We start from the raw sequence: 17,986 nt of genomic DNA on the forward strand, positions 1-17,986 counted from the left end.
GACAAGTTTTAATTTAATTCTGAAATACAAAAGGCTATGAAATCTTCTCAGAACAGTCTGTTTTTTAAAGTCTTAAGCTCCTTTTTCAGCTTTGAGACGTCTAGCAGTACAACCTCAAATCCATTCCACAGGAATCATGACCTTGCGCAGAACAAAAGGACAAAGAACCTGGTACCTTTAGAAAGTTGAGGATCACAAAGGAGAAGGGATAGACAATCACAATAAAGCTATAGCATCAACTACCCTACCAACCTTCTGTCCAAAATTAATCACAGAACACCCATCTACCAGTCAGACAATGTGCAAAGCGATGAGGCTAATGAGTGAACCAGAGAGGCGAGCACCATGCTGCTTACCTGTACAATATGACATATTCATGCCCCTGTTTTCTGGAGAGTCTGTAAGCTGGTGTCACCCTAGTTATGGCAAGGAGGGACTTCAGCAGCAGCGACAGTCTGTTGTACACCGTGTAGGAAACTTTAATCTCTTTATCACACCTGCGGAGCACACAGACACTATCAGCATTCGCCTACTCAACTCACATAGAACCAAGAACAGAAACACAATGGATATAGAGGGGTGTTATGTTCTGTCTAGTGACTGAGATTCATCGGTTAGCATTATTCATGACTTCTGATAGAATATAACCTGCTTTGCAGTCCACATAACACCTTTCACAGAGTATTACAGTCAACAGGGATAACTGCAAATTAAGTGTGGGAACTGCATAAGATTAAATTTATCATGAAAACATGTTCTGAACTAAAAGTGTAATTAGAGTTCTTTGTCAGTTTATCAACAGATTATTGAGATAAGCAAAAGTTTTACTTTTTTGTGCTCTACAACCAGGCAGATAGATACCAAAAGGCACCTAATATTTTTCTAGCTTTGAAGCTGTTAGCTAAGAAATAAAGCTACACACGTAAAAACAGTAATTCAACATTGCAATTATATTACTGGAGGTACAAACAATTTCAATATAGTATCTTATGAGCTGTCTACCTCTCTACATCTAATAGGAAATTTGGAGAAAAGTCTGTTTGGTACTAAAATTTTAGACTATAATAACCTGGCAATTGCTTTCTCCTTAGAAAAGAAAAATAATACCCACACCTCACAGATTTATTATTAAAATTTTTCTTTTGATGTGTTGCTATTTCCTCCGTTCTCCTATATACTATTCTTGAAAAGTGAAGCTTCAGGCAGGAAGTAAGCTAATCTGCCTTGAAGAAAGAAAATGGAGAAGGAAAATAGCATGCATTTCCAATCTATGACCAACACAGCGTGTAAAAAGTAGTGAAGGGAAATCGTTTTGGATGTCTGCCACACAGAAAACAGACAACACAGAGCAGTCATGTTACAAGAGCTCGCAAGGGATTTAATCAGAGAACTATCTGTACTCTGGGAAAACAACAAATCCTTTTCAGTCTTTTCTCTGCTCCTTTCCCTGTGGCGTCTAAGTTTCTCTGGACTGACCCTCCCGCTGAAGGTCATCTCTGTGCCTGGGCTGGAAGCCAAGCATGAAGCAAACTGTAGCAAAGACCTATTGGCTTTGTTAAGTGGGAAGAACACCCTCCATGACTGATAACGAAGCCCTGCTTTTCACATGATGTCATCTGCTTTATTCTCAGCTACCACAACCACGGACCCTAAGACAGAGCACTTACTTTTCATTCATTTCGAGACACCAAATCTCTAGCTCCATGGAATCTCCCTGTAGAGGGGACAATTGAAAAATATTTCAGTTTTGTTTTAATTATTTCTTTTATTATAAAGCATGATACAGTCACTATAAAAATACTGGAAAATATAAATAAAGAAAAAAATCCGTTTATAATCCTAATCAGCCACTTTAATAAATAACGTGAGGGGTGCCTGGCTGGTTCAGACAGAAGAGCATGCAGCTCTTGATCTCGAGGTCATGAGTTAAGCCCCACATTGTATGTAGACATTACCTAAATAAATAAATAAACTTAAAAAGATTTTTTTTAAATGTGAGATTATACTATATATGTTATTTTTATCACTTTTTCATTAATAAACACAACATTAAGTTTTCCTTATAAAATTCTATACCACTTTTAATGGTTGCATAGTATTCTACCATATGACCATCATTTCATGGATCAGTCTCCCAATCTGTGGACATATAGGTCATTTCTAATTTTTCACCACTACAAACAACATTGTGATAAATAGCTTTGAGGTTAAAACTTTGTTCTCACCCTAAATTAATTTCTTAAGACAAATTTCCAGAATTAGCATTGTTAGATGAAACAGTACTTATGCTTCTAAGACTTTTGCTATGTATATCCAAACTGCTCTTCAGAAAGGCCAATACTTCAGATGGAGAGAGCCTTTCCCTCCAATTCTAGAAGGGATATTTTTGGGTGACACCCACTGTTAAGGAATACCTTAACAAGCTCCTCACTTAAAAATCTTTTTAGCTGTGTAATGTCTTTAGCCAAACTGTTCAGTCTTTCTCTGGTACTCTGAACAGACTTAGTCTAGTGGGTGGGAAAGAAAAACAGAAACTAAAGCCAGAATCCCTCAACCCTGTAACACTCCTATGTGCCACTTAGTAAGAAGGGTAGTCATACTTTTGAACACAAGTAACCTTATTACCAATCAATTGGAAGAGGGCTATTCTTTTAGATTCTGGAGTAAACTTGGGTTAGTTTGTGGAATATAGAACTTACTTGTTCTAGATCAAAGTTAAGTGTGTATCCTTAATATATCTTTTTCATCATAGGGATTTTATTTATTTCAGAGAGAGAATGAGAGAGAGAGAGCACAGGAGAGGGGGGAGGGTCCGAGGGAGAAGGAGACTCCCTGCTGAGCAGGGAGCCCGATGCGGGACTCAATCCCAGGACTCCAGGATCATGACCTGAGCCAAAGGCAGTCGCTTAACCAACTGAGCCACCCAGGCGTCCCCATCATACTGTCACTTTTTATTTTAAGATTTTATTTATTTATTTGACAGAGAGAGACACAGCGAGAGAGGGAACACAAGCAGGGGGAGTGGGAGAGAGAGAAGCAGGCTTCCCGCGGAGCAGGGAGCCTGATGCCGGGCTCGATCCCAGGACCCTGGGATTATGACCTGAGCCGAAGGCAGACACTTAACGACTGAGCCACCCAGGCGCCCCCATCATACTGTCATTTTTAAATGACATGATAAATTTTGAATTCCCCCTGGTCCCCCAAGTCAAGGGAGGATGAATAGTAGGAAGTATCCAAGACAAGTTGGTGCAGTTTGTCTAGGACAATCGGAACATTTTATACTCAGATCTCACCTGGGAAAGGAAAGAGTTCTTCTAGGGATTCCTTTAGGACTCCCTATGGATCACTAAGGAAAATAATTCATAGTATAAACTGGCAATACAATAAAGAAGAATAGGAAGTTTTATATTTTGGGGTGCTAAGGTTTCCATGGAATAAGTACTGACATCATTCATTCAACAAAATTCATCAAGAACATACTATGTGCCATCCCGGGCAATGTACCAGGCACAAAAGATGATTATCTATTCATATCCTGCCTCATTTCAAAAAGAATTTGAAGAACTACAAAAATAAATAAGATGTGACATGACTGCTGACCTCCAGAATGAAAGTGAAAAGTATGAACAGGAACACGTATAAGTTATGTTAGGCACTTTACAAATAAGGATTAAATGAGAAAATATAAAACCCTTCAAGACTATGAAGTGTCATGCTAGTTTGGTGGTGTTGGTGCGGGTGGGATTAAGTAATTTGGCCAAAGTCACTCAGCTGGGATCTGAACTTGGGTCTGTATAGCTCCAAACTCCAACTGCCTTTTATTATATCACGCAGCTTCACAATCTTCTAGTGGAAATAAATTAAAAAAACACACAAGTAACAATATATGCCTTGATCCTGATGTGAAATAAGTAACAACACATCTAAAAAAAAAAAATCACAATACATCAAGTTATGTTTTAGAAACAACGTAAACAAAGCACATGGTAAGTCTAAAGAAGGTAGTTACCTCTCCCCCTAGAAAGGGGGTGAATTTTTAAGAGCACATGAGTCTTGAAGGATAAGTAGAACTATTTCACATATAGTTGATGTATAAGGAGGACAAAGAGCCTATTCCAAGTGTTTGGGAGGATAAGTACAAAAATCTGACCTCCTCAGAGAGCACTACGCTCAGAGAGGGAAGAGGCAGGAATGAGGCTGAGGTGGAAGCAGGGTGTGAAGAGCTTTGAATGCCAAATGAAGACACCATCCTGGCCATAGCCTTACCTCAGAAGTCTTGAGTGAGATCTCCACGCACATCGATCTCCCAACGGCAGGCAACTGTCCTGCCAGGGCCTTTTTTGCTTCATGTGTAACCTCTGGGATGTCTTTGATTGCTAAATTGAACTAGAAAACGAAAGGGACTTTGTGTTAAACACTTACAAGGAACATCACAGCAACATAAAGCAGTGAGATGGTTATGCTGGCTAATGCAGGCATTGCCTTGAGTAATTAAGGACATTCATTCATTTCTCCCTTGCCCAGAAAAGATATCCTGATTCAAAGCCCCAAAACTCAGGATGAAAGAGCTAATGACTTATTATAAAGATTAGTTAACAAGGTATTTTTCTAAAGACTAAGTGTTTCACCTATTGCAGAAGAAAGATGAGAATCAAACCTAGGATGAACATTCGATGAAGAACATATTTTCCAAGTGAATGAATCAAATGGAATTAGATATATTAATGTTATGATTTAGTAATACTATAAATTGTATTCTTTACAACTGCACTATGTACGATTCCTTATGACAAACATGCCTTAACAAAAAACAGGAATTTTACCCAATCTGAACCCGTTGGGGATGAAGATGAACGAGTACAAATCTTCTCGCCAAGTCGAGCCTGGACAATCACTTGGACAGTCTAAAAAAAAGGAAATAAACAAACAAAAAAATCAAAGATGAACAGTCTTAAATTGATTTGACTCACAATCAGGGTTAACACCTTCTGAATGCAGGGTTAAAAAGATGCCAATGATCATAACAACACTTTAGGAAAGGATAGGATTTTAAAATTCAAGAACATATTAAAAAAAAACAAGACACAAAAACAATACTGTAAATATTACCGAGGGCATAATGTCAACTGATTAGAGGAATTTTAGTTTAAGGCTTGGGATCTGTAATATTCTCACGTGGCAGAAGGAAATTTGCACATGGTGGCTCTGACTTTCATAAAGACAAGTCTAACCGTAGGTTTAAATATTCACTGCCGTACACTTATGTAATCATAGTAGATTTAAACCAAGGATTCCACACTTATTTATATCATTTGGCCCATATGGCAAAAGTCTCCCAACTAATTTTACAACCAGAATCTACTGCATGGATTGTTTTTTACATGGCAATCATGAGAAGAAGGAGTGATAGAGGTGGAAATGATTTTTATATTTAAGAAAATATAACTTCTAAGGTATTCAAAATTCAGTTTTAATTCCTCATTTACCCAGAAAGGAACAATAAATGGAAGTTAGACATTTCAGAGTTAGTTGATGCTTTGGGAAAGATGCCCAAAATGCTGTCCATTCCAGTTCACAATCTTTGTTCCCACCCCAAGGGAACATACTGTGCCAATAACCTGGCATAATAGTTTGACATTTCTGCAAACAGCCTTGCAAAAAAAAAATTTTTTTTTGAACAAGTAGCTGTGGAAAATTGGAAGCTACTTTTTAGTTACACCCCCAGTACCGCCCCCAAACTTCACAGTTTGGTTTACAACAGACAGAAGTATTCCTTAAAATGGGCAAGCTGCAAGCTGTTATTCTATATTTCCAAAAAGGGAGAAGCACGGAAGTTATTTCTAACAGTTCTGAGCTCAAGAGAATAAATTACCTTGAGGGCAAAAAATTTAATAAACTTGTCCAGGTCCTTTCTGTCCTGGGAATTGAGATCAGTTTCCATTGCCTATAGGAATCTAAAAGAGAAAAAAAAGTGTTGAAAAATGTGACTAATATCTTTTAAATTCAAAGCATACAGAGATGGTACTGTCTAGCTGTGCAAACAGTCATGTGGGAGGGAAAAAAAATTCCCCCTAAGATACCAAAGTGAAAAATATTAAGATAGTATCTTTTGAGGAAAATAAATTGCTCACCACAAAGAACTGAAATCTAGGCTGTAAAATGTAATTCCCATTCTGGAATGGAAATAAAAGAATATTTCCTTAACACACACACACACACACACACAAAGAAGAAAAGACCTAGGGACCTAAATAATGGATGAAGACAAGCCATTTTACCTGCAACTGAAACTTTAAGCTTTAAATATAACTTATCTATTAAAAATAGTTCTACTACCCACCATAGTGAGGACTAAATTTTAACAAGACAAAAACTCTGTTAAAACATAAAATGAGGGGCACCTGGGTGGCTCAGTCGGTTAAGCGTCGGACTCTTGATTTTGGCTCAGGTCACGATCTTAGGGTGGTGAGACTGAGCTCTGTATTGGGCTCAAGAGCTGGGAGTCTGCCAGGGATTTTTTTTTTCTCCCTCTGCCCTCCCACCCCCGGCACACACTCTTGCTCTCTCTCTCTCAAATAAATAAATAAAATCTTAAAAAAACATAAAATGAGATCATTTGTATTCCTTCAGAAGAGCACTAAATCAATTTAACTTTGGGGGATTCATGGACCCCTTTTGAGAATCTGATAACAAGACAAGCCCTTTCTCTAGAAAAATGCACATATATAGAAATGTTTGCTTATAACTCAGATTATATCCCATGGATTTCATGGAGCACATCATAGCCCCTCAGGTTGAAATGATTTCAGATAGGGCTGGTATGAGGAAGATAAAGCATTTAGGGAGAGAAGAACATGAACAAAGAGTATCAGCAACAGAGAAAATGGATTTGGAACTATTAAGTATCCCAGTTTTCTAAAGGACTATGTATGGATAGGGAAATAGTATGGCTGGTTGGGGCCAGATCATGAGAATCTTGAATGCATGCAAGCCTGATCTGTACCTAATACAACAGAAATGGGAGCTCCCTCAAGACTTCTGAGTAAAGGAATTAACACAATCAGAGTGCTAGCATCATCTGAATGGTGCTTTAGAAAGATAGCTTTGCTCACATATTGTAGAACAGTTTTGAGTATGAAAAGCAGGGAGACCAGTTAAGTCCTTGGCAATAATGCAGGCTTGTGGTCAAGGCTCAAACTCTAGTACAGTCATGGTTTGGAAATAGTATGGATGGGAGATACTTTAAAGGAAGAGCTGACGGGATTTAAGGACCAACTACAAAAAGTTTAACAAGATTTCAGTTAACAATAAACAGGAAGCTAGTTTTAAGGAAAGATATAAACAGAAGACAGTTGAAACAGGAAATTTTTTAAATTGAGATATAATACCATACACAAAAATAAATTCAAAATGGATGAAAGACCTAAATGTGAAACAGGAAACCATCAAAATCCTAGAGAACATAGGCAGCAACCTCTTTGACATCAGCCATAGCAACTTCTTACTAGATATGTCTCCCGAGGTAAGGCGAGGTGAGGCAAGGGAAACAAAAGCAAAAATGAACTACTGGGACTTCATCAAGATAAAAATCTGCATCACAAAGGAAAAAATCAAAACTAAAAGGCAACCTAGGAATAGGAGAAGATATTTGCAAATGGCATATATGATAAAGGGTTAGTATCCAAAATCTATAAAGAACTTATCAAACTCAACACCCAAAACACAAATAATCCAGTTAAGAAATGGGCAAAAGATATGAATAGACATTTTTCCAAAGAAGACATACAGATGGCCAACAGACACATGAAAAATTGCTCAACTTCACTCATCATCAAGGAAATAGAAACCAAACCTACAATGAGATATTACCTCACACCTGTCATAATGGCTAACATCAACAACACAAAAAACTTAACAGGTGTTGGTGAGAATGTGGAGAAGGGGGAACATTCTTACACTGTTGGTAGGAATGCAAATTGCTGCAGCCACTCTTGAAAACACTATGGAGGTTCCTCAAAAAGTTAAAAATAGAACTACCCCATGATCCAGCAATTGTACTACTAGGGGTTCACCCAAAAGATACAAAAATACTGATTCAAAGGGATACATGCACCCCAATGTTTATAGCAGCACTATCAACAATAGCCAAATTATGGAAAGAGCCCAAATGTCCTAATGGATAAAGAACTTGTGATGTACACACACACACACACACACACACACACAATGGAATATTGCTCAGCCATCAAAAAGAAGGAAATCTTGTGGGACACTTGGGTGGCTCAGATGGTTAGGTGTCTGCCTTGGCTCAGGTCATGATCACAGGGTCCTGGGATCGAGTACCACATCAGGCTCCTTGCTCAGGGGGGAGCCTGCTTCTCCCTTTCCCTACCCCTGCTGTGCTCTCTCTCTCTCTGACGGGAAAAAAAAAAAAAGAATGAAATCTTGCCATTTGCAATGATGTGGCTGGAACTAGAGTGTATTATGCTAAGTGAAATAAGTCAGTCAAAAAAAGACCGATACCATATGATTTCACTCATGAAGAATTTAAGAAATGAAACAGATGAACATGGGGGAAAAAGACCAAGGCAAACCATAAAACAGAACTATAGAGAACGAACTGAGGGTTGCTGGAGGAGACGTAGATGGGGGATGGGCTAAATGGGTGATGAGTATCAAAGAAGGCACTTGTGATGAGCACTGGGTGTTATATATAAGTGATGAATCACTAAATTCTACTCCTGTAGCTAATATTACACTATATGTTAACTAACTGGAATTTAAATAAAAATTTGAAGGTACAAAAAAATAAAAAATAAAAATAAATAAAAATGGGGTATAACTTACATGTAGTAAAATGCACAAATCTTGGGTATACAGCTCAATAAATATCTTATTGTTTTCATTTCTATTTCAAAAGATATTTTGTTTGTATACAACCATATAACCACAATTCAGATCAAGTTACAGAACATTTCCAATAATCTAGAGGGCTCCCTTGTGTGCCCTCAGTCAGTAAATGCACTAAAAAGTAACCGTTATTCTGACCTCTATCATCATAGATCAGTTTTATCTATTTTGACAAATCATTCCATTTATATAAATGGAATCAAACAGTATTAGCTCTTTTGTGGGTAGCTTCCTTTAATCAAGTCATGCCTGTGAAAATCATTTATGACGCTGCATGTGGCACTTTATTCTTTTTCATTGCTAGGTAGCACTCCACTTTATGAATATACCACAACTATTTTTTTTTTTACAATTTTTATTTATTTGACAGAGAGAGACACACACACACACAGACAGCGAGAGAGGGAACACAAGCAAGGGGAGTGGGAGAGGGAGAAGCCGACTTCCCACAGAGTAGGGAGCCCCATGCGGGGCTCGATCTCAGGACCCTGGGATCATGACCTGAGCCGTAGGCAGAGGCTTAACGAATGAGCCACCTAGGTGACCCTACCACAAACTATTTATAAATTCCAAGCAGATAAACATTTGGGTTGTTTCCTGGTTTTGGCTATTATATTTTTACACAAGTCTTTTGGTGGACATAAACATTCCTTGCCATCAGATGTAAACCCAGCAGTGTTATGTTGGGTCACAAAGTATACGTAGTTTTAATAGACAACGGACAGTTTTCCAGAATCTGTACCAATGTACACTCCCATCAACAGCATATGACGGCTCCAGCTGCTCCACAGCTATACCATTACTTGGTACTTGGTACTAATTCTTTACTTTTAGCCATTCTGGCAGGGGTATGGTAGTATCTCATTTAATCTGTATTAAATGGTTAATGATTAAATTAGTGATTAAATGATCACTGAATTTCCCCTATCAGCACCTTTTCATATGCTTACTAGATATTTGGAAGTCCTCTTTAATGAAGTACTAGTTCAAGCCTTTCGCCCATTTAAAAAATTAGGTTATCTTTTTTTACTGAATTGTCGAAGTTTCTAAAACATATATAGTGGATATAGGTACTTTGTTGGATATGCACTATAAATATCTTCTCCCAGTTTGTGTCGTCTTGCCTTTCTTATGGCATCTGTTTCTTTTCATGAGAATCTGAATATACTAATGGACAAAGGCCAGACTACTATATAAAATAGAGCTCTGACCCACAACCTGCAGGAACCAGCCAAGGAAGGAAGCCAAACTAATATCTCCATTATCTAGCCCAAGAAGCCAACATACTATCTACAGTAACCAGTCAAGGAAGTCAGACTATCTCTAGCAACTAACTAGTCCAGGAAGCCAAACAATAACCCCTCTAAAAATTGACCCCAAACAGTCAAGACTTGAGTAATAACTGACAGTTCCCCTAATTTTTGTCCCTGCTTCCAACTTAGGACCAACCACAGAAAACCAAATATATATCCCTAAACAACTACTACATAGGATGCCCCCACTTGTAGTTAGGCTGCCTATAGCTTTCCCATGCCAATAACCCCATATCAGGACACATCTGAAAGTTTTCCCTTTCTTCCACTATAAAGCTTCCCACTGGTCTACCTGCCTTTGAGTTTTTGCCAATGCAAGTGATGGTGGCTAACTCCCCTGCTATGACAAGCTCTGATTAAATGGCCTTCACCCATTCTCATTTTGTGGTCTTTATTTCCACATTAAAAACATCCTGAGGTATAACTGACAATAAAAAATATATTGGGAGTGTAAGACATGGTAAGGTTGTTTTTTTTTTAAGATTTTATTTATTTATTTGAGAGAGAGAGAGAGAGCATGAGCTGGTGGGGGGGGAGGCAGAGGGAGAGGGACAAGCAAACTCCATGCTGAGGTTGGAGCCCAACTCAGAGCTCAGTCCCACAACCCTGAGATCATGACCTGACCTGAAATCAAGAGTCAGACACTTAACCAATTGAGCCACACAGTTGCCCCAAGCCACTGTAAGTTTTGACATCTATTTGTAACTGTAAAACCATTACCACAAAATGGTGAACATACCTATCCCTGAATTTCCTCATATTCCTTTGTAATCCCTCTTTCCAGCACCTCCTTAACACCCCATCCCTGGGCAACCACTGCTGTGCCATCACTATAAATGCCTATCTGCACTGTCTACAGTTTTATATAAATGAAATCAGACAGTATGTACTCTTTGGCTTCTTTCACTTAGTATAATTAGTTTGAGATTCATCCATGTTGTGTTCTATGTTCATAGTTCATTTCTATCTATTGCTGAGTAGTAGTATCCTCTTATGGAGTCTTTTGATTAGCAGAGGTTCTTAATTTTAGTAAGTCAAATTTCTGAACTTTTTTTTAGCACTTCTTTGTGCTCTGCTGAAAATTTTTTTGCTGATCTCAAAGTCATGAAAATCTACATTTTTTTTCTAAAAATGTTATTGTTTACCTCTCATGTTTATATTCGTGATCCATCATAAATTAATTTTTCTTGTGGTAGACATTTGAGATCAAGGTTCATTATTTTTTGACAATCAGTTCAGGTTATTTAATAGGTTGAATTAGAAACACCAGAAGATCAATCTGATAAATTGATATCCAATTTGTAACTAATGGGAAGGTTAAGACTGAGGTTAAAGTTGGAGAGAAGTAGATATTCTCAAAAAGAAGGAACAGTTTAAAAACCATAGCAGTAGGGGCACCTGGGTGGCTCAGTTGGTTATGCAACTGCCTTCGGCTCAGGTCATGATCCTGGAGTCCCAGGGAGTCAGCTTCTCCCTCTGACCCTCCCCCCTCTCATGTGCTTTCTCTCTCTCTCTCTCAAATAAATAAAATCTTAAAAACAAAACAAAGCAAAAACATAGGAGTAGAGGAAATAACCATGAAAGATAACAGGGAAGTAACAAAGGCCCCAAGAAAATAATGACATAAAAGAACCATAAAGAGAAATGCCAGAACTTATCAGAGAAATAGGAAAAAAGATTTCTGAGCAGTTATCACTGAAACTGAGAGGAAGTAAGTTTCAAGATTGAAGGGACGGTCAAATAATATAAAAGTTCTTGTGGAGGAGGCAAAACTTTACCTATACTCCCTCAGGTTTTCAGCTGGGCCTCTTTAACAAAAAGACAGATTACAAGAGAAAAACAGTTTATTAACACCTGCAGTGCACATCTCACAAGAGAAATCTCAACAGAAAAATAATTCAACAGTGTGGCTTAGAACTGTGGCTTATATGGGATCTTCAACAAAGAATGATAAAGTTGTAGAGAAATGACAAGACAAATGAAAGCAGTTCTAGGCTTCCAAGGGTGGCAAACTGTGGGAAGATAAATATATGGGAGGAAACTAATGGGGTAAGATTTGTTTGCAGATTCCACCAGTGCCTTCTCTGAGCTGCTAAGAGTCTGTCTCTAGGAAAAGGAGAATTTATCTCACCTTCAGGCAGAAAAGTGGAAGGTAAAGAAAGATTCTCCTGCATTTGCTGCTTAATTGCCTTCAGATCAAAATAATTTTTATGTCAAAGAGGCATATTTTGGGGTGACACATTCTGGTTTCCTTCATTCTCAAGGTGAGAAAAAGGCCACTGGACTTGGCATTGTGTTGCTAATGACCTTTGAGAGGATCACTTCTTAAGAGTGGGGGTGCTTCAGCTGGATTCTGAGAAGTTAGACAGGAAGAGACCTCAAGCTTCTGTGAAAAGGATTTTCTCTATGGTATAGCGCCATCTGAGCAAATTTATGGGGGAGAGGGGAGAAACCAATGAAGGAGAAATAAAACACCTAAGAAGTGATTGCAGGACTCAGATGCCACAGTAGAGTCCACGGTGATCAAGGACAGGTTGAAGCCTGAAGTGATCCAAATTATAAAGGACTTATCTTTTGGAGCCTACCATTTGTATGTTTGACACACTTTTGAAGCATACACCCACCTTCAGACCTTCCTAATTTTGGCTGAAAACACAAATGTTATGGTAAAAATAAAAAACCTTTTAAAGGGTTAAACTGCTCAAGGCCCTAAAGCAACCACAGCAACAGATTGGAGATAAGAATAGTACTGGAGGACTGTACTGCCCTTATTTTATACTGAAGTGGGGAATTGTGTTCCCACCACCAGAACATCTACCAATGCAAACATAATAGCACAATGACTCTTGTGACTTTTTGTACCTCGGTAAGCACTAAAAGGATTATGTAACTAGAGTTAGTTATTGAGCCAAAAGGGGTGAGATCCCCACTGGGGAAGAAGTTATCTACAGGCATCAGAGCTTTTTATTCCCTTAGGCCTCACCTATCAAGCAGTTAATTCATCCTTTATAATATAAATGTTATATAAAGTTTACCCTATGCCTTGCTTTTTGCAAAACGCCTTCTTTGAGTATTACAAGGACTTTAAAGGGAAATTCGGAACAAACATTAAAAAGAGATCTATAATTCTTCCCTTTTTCTGACCCTTACTAATAACTAGCAAGTTACTAAATCCTTCAAGTTCTTGTTTATACAAAATCCTTTATATGTGCTACATTTTCATTTCCAAAGAACCACCTTAATCCAGGTCTCACTCCTTATCTGGAAGAGACTCACTTGGTTACTCTACATCTGAAGATCAGGATATGCCATCCCAAAATAAGCCACTCTGGCATAAAGATTATTTTAAGCTGAAGACATTTGAGATTCAACAGATGTACAAAGAAACCTTCTTGGGCTTCCCTTATCTGACTAAAAGCAGAAACTTCTGAAAAATGAGGACAGCCATAAATTCCCATTTCACGTTGGCATCTACTCCCAAGAGATCACAAGTCCCTGCTCTGGGGGAGTTTCAAGGTCAGGAAGAAGATGGAAAGACCATTTGCACCTACCTAAACAAATTTTATCACAAACTTTCTTGTCTCCCATTTGTTCTTCTAAAGACTCATTTGTCTTTTCTAAAGAAACTGATTTGTTCTTCCCATTAAAGTCTTTTCTCCAGGGCACCTGGCTAGCTTAGTGGGAGCAGCGTGCAACTCTTGGTCTTGTGATCGTGAGTTCGAGCCCCATGTTGGGTAGAGAGAGTACAATAAATACATACATACAATTTTTTTTTTTTTTAAGTCTTTTCTCGGTTGTGACTAAGGAGGAATGTCAGGGTGAATGGACGGCTCCAGCTCCTGAGTTCACTGCTATTCAGCCTGAAGTCACAGACTGGTCTGAAGGCATGCCCTCGGTGCCTATTCAGCAGCTCCCTACTGAAGACTGGAGCGCCCAGCCAGCCACTGAAGACTGGTCTGCAGCTCCCACTGCTTAGGCCACTGAATAGGTAGGAACAACCACTGAGTGGTCTTAAGCTGCTCTTCCACAAAGGCAAACAAAATGGAAATAAGGTTGACGAAAAATATACAGTTTGTAAAAGTCAGGGGGGAAAAAAGCCTTTTCTCCTAGGCCCCTTTCTCTTGCTAAAATTAGGCATGTAAGTCCAAATTCTAACCACCTGGGTTATTCATCACTGAGTATTCGTATGGTTGCTAGTCTTGTGTCAGTTTAAATTTCAGGCCGCCAAGTACTAAACATAAGAATGTACAGGAGAAATTTTCCTCAACACCTTCTTCTAGATTACACTGTAAATCTTGGGCACAATGTAAGCAAAGCATTATATCATTACACTGCTCCTACGCTCCAGAAATTTTGACAAACTCCTAAGTCTGACCTTCAAGATTCCCCATGCAAAGTCATTAGAGGAAATAGGTAAAATGATTTTGAAAAGGTAATCAGAGGCCTGCTGGCACTTTTAAGAAAGATCTTGGTCACTGAAATTACCAAATAAATGGTGATCCAGAACCAGTATCTAGTCCTTGGATGTACATACTCAAAAAACTAATTTTATTAGTTCAATCAAGGTTTTGAAGACAATTTCAATTATAAGAGACAGTTAATATACCATAAATCCAATTTATTATTTGAAAAATAAAACTGCTAAGTAGATGGAAAGAGAAGCATCAAGTGATCAACATACTGCCTTTCCTAAAAGGCAGCCATTTTGTGAAAGTAAAATTATTTCATTTGGTTAAGTAGTTATCATCCCACCATGAGGTTCATATATCTTTCTCTACCTCAGGGGCAAGCAAATTGGAATTCCAACAAGAGTCTAGAGGGGGGTGCCTGGGTGGCTCAGTTGGTTAAGCATCCAATTCTTCACATCTCAGGGTCCTGGGATCAAGCCACACTGGGTGCGGAGCCTGCTTGGGATTCTCCCTCTCACTCTGCCCCTGCCCCCACAACGCCCTCTCCAAAAAAAAAAAAAAAAAGCCTAGAGGGGCTTCTTACCTGACAATGTATTCATTCGGCTTTCTTTTCTTTAGACATTGCAGAACATGGCCCACATTAGTCACTGTCATCAACACATTTTGATTGACTAAAAGCCTGTTTACATTAGGGTGCAGACGCCCTGAGAGAGTGGGTTGTAAGGCAGTGCATCAGCTGCTAGAGGACTGTGCCAAAGTGGGGCTTTGGCTTATCACTTAGTTCAAGTCAAGGCCATTTTACCTCTTAGCATTATAGTGTCTCGATTATGTTACAAATTCTTCTGCAAACTTTTAAATTTCTTATCCCTCTCCTGATAATATGCTGAATATGTATGTTAATCAGAGCTACTTACCACCTTCTTTATTAAATTTTTTGCCCTAAGGACATAACCTAATTAACTATGTATAATTTCAGATTTCAAAAAATTCTATGTGGTTCCCACCAACATATATTTGATTAAATTTATCAAGTGTTACCGTTTATAAAATGGCTTAATTAGGTCAAAAATATACTTACACATTGTAATCCTCCTACAAAGACTGCTGCCCCCTCATCAACACCTATTTTTTTTTTTAAGATTTTTATTTATTTGACAGAGAGACATAGCGAGAGAGGGAACACAAGCAGGGGGAGTGGGAGAGGGAGAAGCAGGCTTCCTGCAGAGCAGGGAGCCGGATGCAGGGCTCAATCCCAGGACTCTGGAATCATGACCTGAGCTGAAGGCAGCCGCTTAACCGACTGAGCCACCCAGGCGCCCTTCATCAACACCTGTTTTCCCCAGACTCACCACTTACAGCTTTTCCTCCTGAGAAATAACCTCAATTAAGGCCTTTCTTCAAGACTTACAACATTTAACAAATAACAAACATTTTTTAGTGGGCTCTGAACAGCAATTTCAAGTCAACAACGTTCTCTGCACATCATTTTCCTTTTTTTTTAGAGAGTGGAGGGAGAGGGAGAAAATCTTAAGCAGGCTCCATGCCCACTGAGGAGCCTGCCATGGAGCTTGATCTCACAACCCTGAGATTATAACCTGAGCCAAAATCAAGAGTCGGCCGCTTAACTCACTGAGCCACCCAGTTGCCTCCATCACTTTCATTAATAGAAATTCCTAACAACAAATAACTCTTTAACGTTCCCAAAGTGTTTAGAACATGTAGAGATTTATACCATACTAAACTATTTTTAAACAAGTATCGGAAATATAATAAATAAGCAAAACGTGGTGTGTGTGTGTGTCACTCAGCCTTAAAAAGGAAGGAAATTCTGACACATGCTACAACATGGATGAACTCATTAGCTAAGTGAAATAAGCCAGTCACAAAAGGACAAATGCTGTATGATACCATTTATATGAGGTACTTAAGAGTGGTCAAATCATCACCAGAAAGTAATAGAGTGGTTGTCAGGAGCTGGGGGAGGAGGAGGAGTTAGTGTTTAACACTACAGAGTTTCAGTTTTTCAAGATGGAAAAGTTATGGGGATGGGTGGTAGGGATAGCTGCATAACAATGTAATACCACTGACCTATACACTTAAAAATGGTTAATGTGGTAAATTTTATGTTATTTATATTTTAACGCAACAACAAAAGAGAATATGCCATTAAATAAATTCTCCCGTTGTTATGTAATGGATGTAGATAATCATCGACATCCAAATACTAGATAGAAGATTCTACATCACTGCTCCAGTGCAAAATATATAATCAACTAAGGGAAAAGCAGACTTAACTGGATAGGAAGATTCTCTAGATCTTTGACTTACTTTCATACCGAAATGTTAATTTTCACTTAAAAAAAATCAGTTCTACTTAAATAGGTAGATAAAACATTTATCTCAACTATCTTCCCAATCCCCAGTTAAGAGCACAGAAATATAAAGGTTATAAATAAAGGCAGAAAAGGGGGCATTTCCGTGGCTCAGTTGGTTAAACATCTGCTTTCAGCTCAGGTCATGATCCCAGAGTCCTGGGACTGAGCTGCGAGTTGGGCTCCCTGCTCAGCAGGGAGTCTGCTTCTCCCTCTCCCTCTGCCACTTTTCCTGCTTCTGCTCTCTCTCAAATAAATAAAATATTTTTATTCCAAGATTTTATTTATTTATTTGACACAGAGAGATAGATAACACAAGCAGGGAGAGCAGCAGGCAGAGGGAGAAGGAGAAGCAGGCTCCCTGCTGAGCAGGGACTGTGATGCAGGACTCGATCCCAGGACCCTGGAATCATGACCTGAGCTGAAGGCAGACGCTTAACTGACTGAGCCACCCAGGCGTCCCTCAAATAAATAAAATCTTAAAGAAAAGTTTAAGAAAGGCAGAAAAAGAAATAACAAATGAAAGATATCAACAAACTACTGGGGAAAAAAGTGAACAGACTAGTTAAGTATAAAAGATTTCAGGCTTATGTTTATTTCTGCTCACTCCTAAAATATCATTAAAACAAACAATGGTGGGGGTGGGGGGGAGGGTTTAAAAAGCATACAAACAGGGACCAGAAGAATGGGCATGGAGATAACAGCATCACAGTTCTGGAAGACAGAAAACAGAAGGAACAGATAATTGAGACAAGCAGAGCAGAGATGATCAGATAATTGACTGAGCGGAGCAGAGCTGATTGATATCCCAGCCAGCCATGAGAGAAAACCCTAAACAAAGCAAGCTCATCTGAACCAAAGAACCCGAGAGGCTAAGGAATGAGAGTTACCAGATCTCTCCTAAAAGTTGGATGGCAGATGGGGCTGAAACAGGAAGATTATTTTATAAAAGTCCACAGAAGAAGCAGACCCCACTCTGAGC

General features: G+C 38.8%; 1 protein-coding gene across 7 annotated transcripts in view; it reads right to left on the reverse strand.

The window, feature by feature from the left end:
* ATG13 (autophagy related 13) overlaps positions 1 to 17,986 on the reverse strand; it is a 51,411-nt gene that overhangs the window by 19,967 nt on the left and 13,458 nt on the right. For all 7 annotated transcript variants that reach the window (XM_028111284.2, XM_028111286.2, XM_028111285.2 and 4 more), the window contains 5 exons: positions 5,873 to 5,954; positions 4,824 to 4,904; positions 4,267 to 4,386; positions 1,668 to 1,714; positions 357 to 497 (listed from right to left, as the gene is read on the reverse strand). In XM_028111284.2, the coding sequence (XP_027967085.1) occupies positions 357 to 497; positions 1,668 to 1,714; positions 4,267 to 4,386; positions 4,824 to 4,904; positions 5,873 to 5,941 (458 nt within the window). In that variant the 5' untranslated portion in view covers positions 5,942 to 5,954. The remainder of the gene's footprint in view (positions 1 to 356; positions 498 to 1,667; positions 1,715 to 4,266; positions 4,387 to 4,823; positions 4,905 to 5,872; positions 5,955 to 17,986) is intronic.

Source organism: Eumetopias jubatus, unplaced genomic scaffold, assembly GCF_037043125.1.
Source record: "Eumetopias jubatus isolate StellerSeaLion01/CBP00866 unplaced genomic scaffold, mEumJub1_p1.0 scaffold_13, whole genome shotgun sequence".
Lineage (NCBI taxonomy): Eukaryota > Metazoa > Chordata > Mammalia > Carnivora > Otariidae > Eumetopias > Eumetopias jubatus.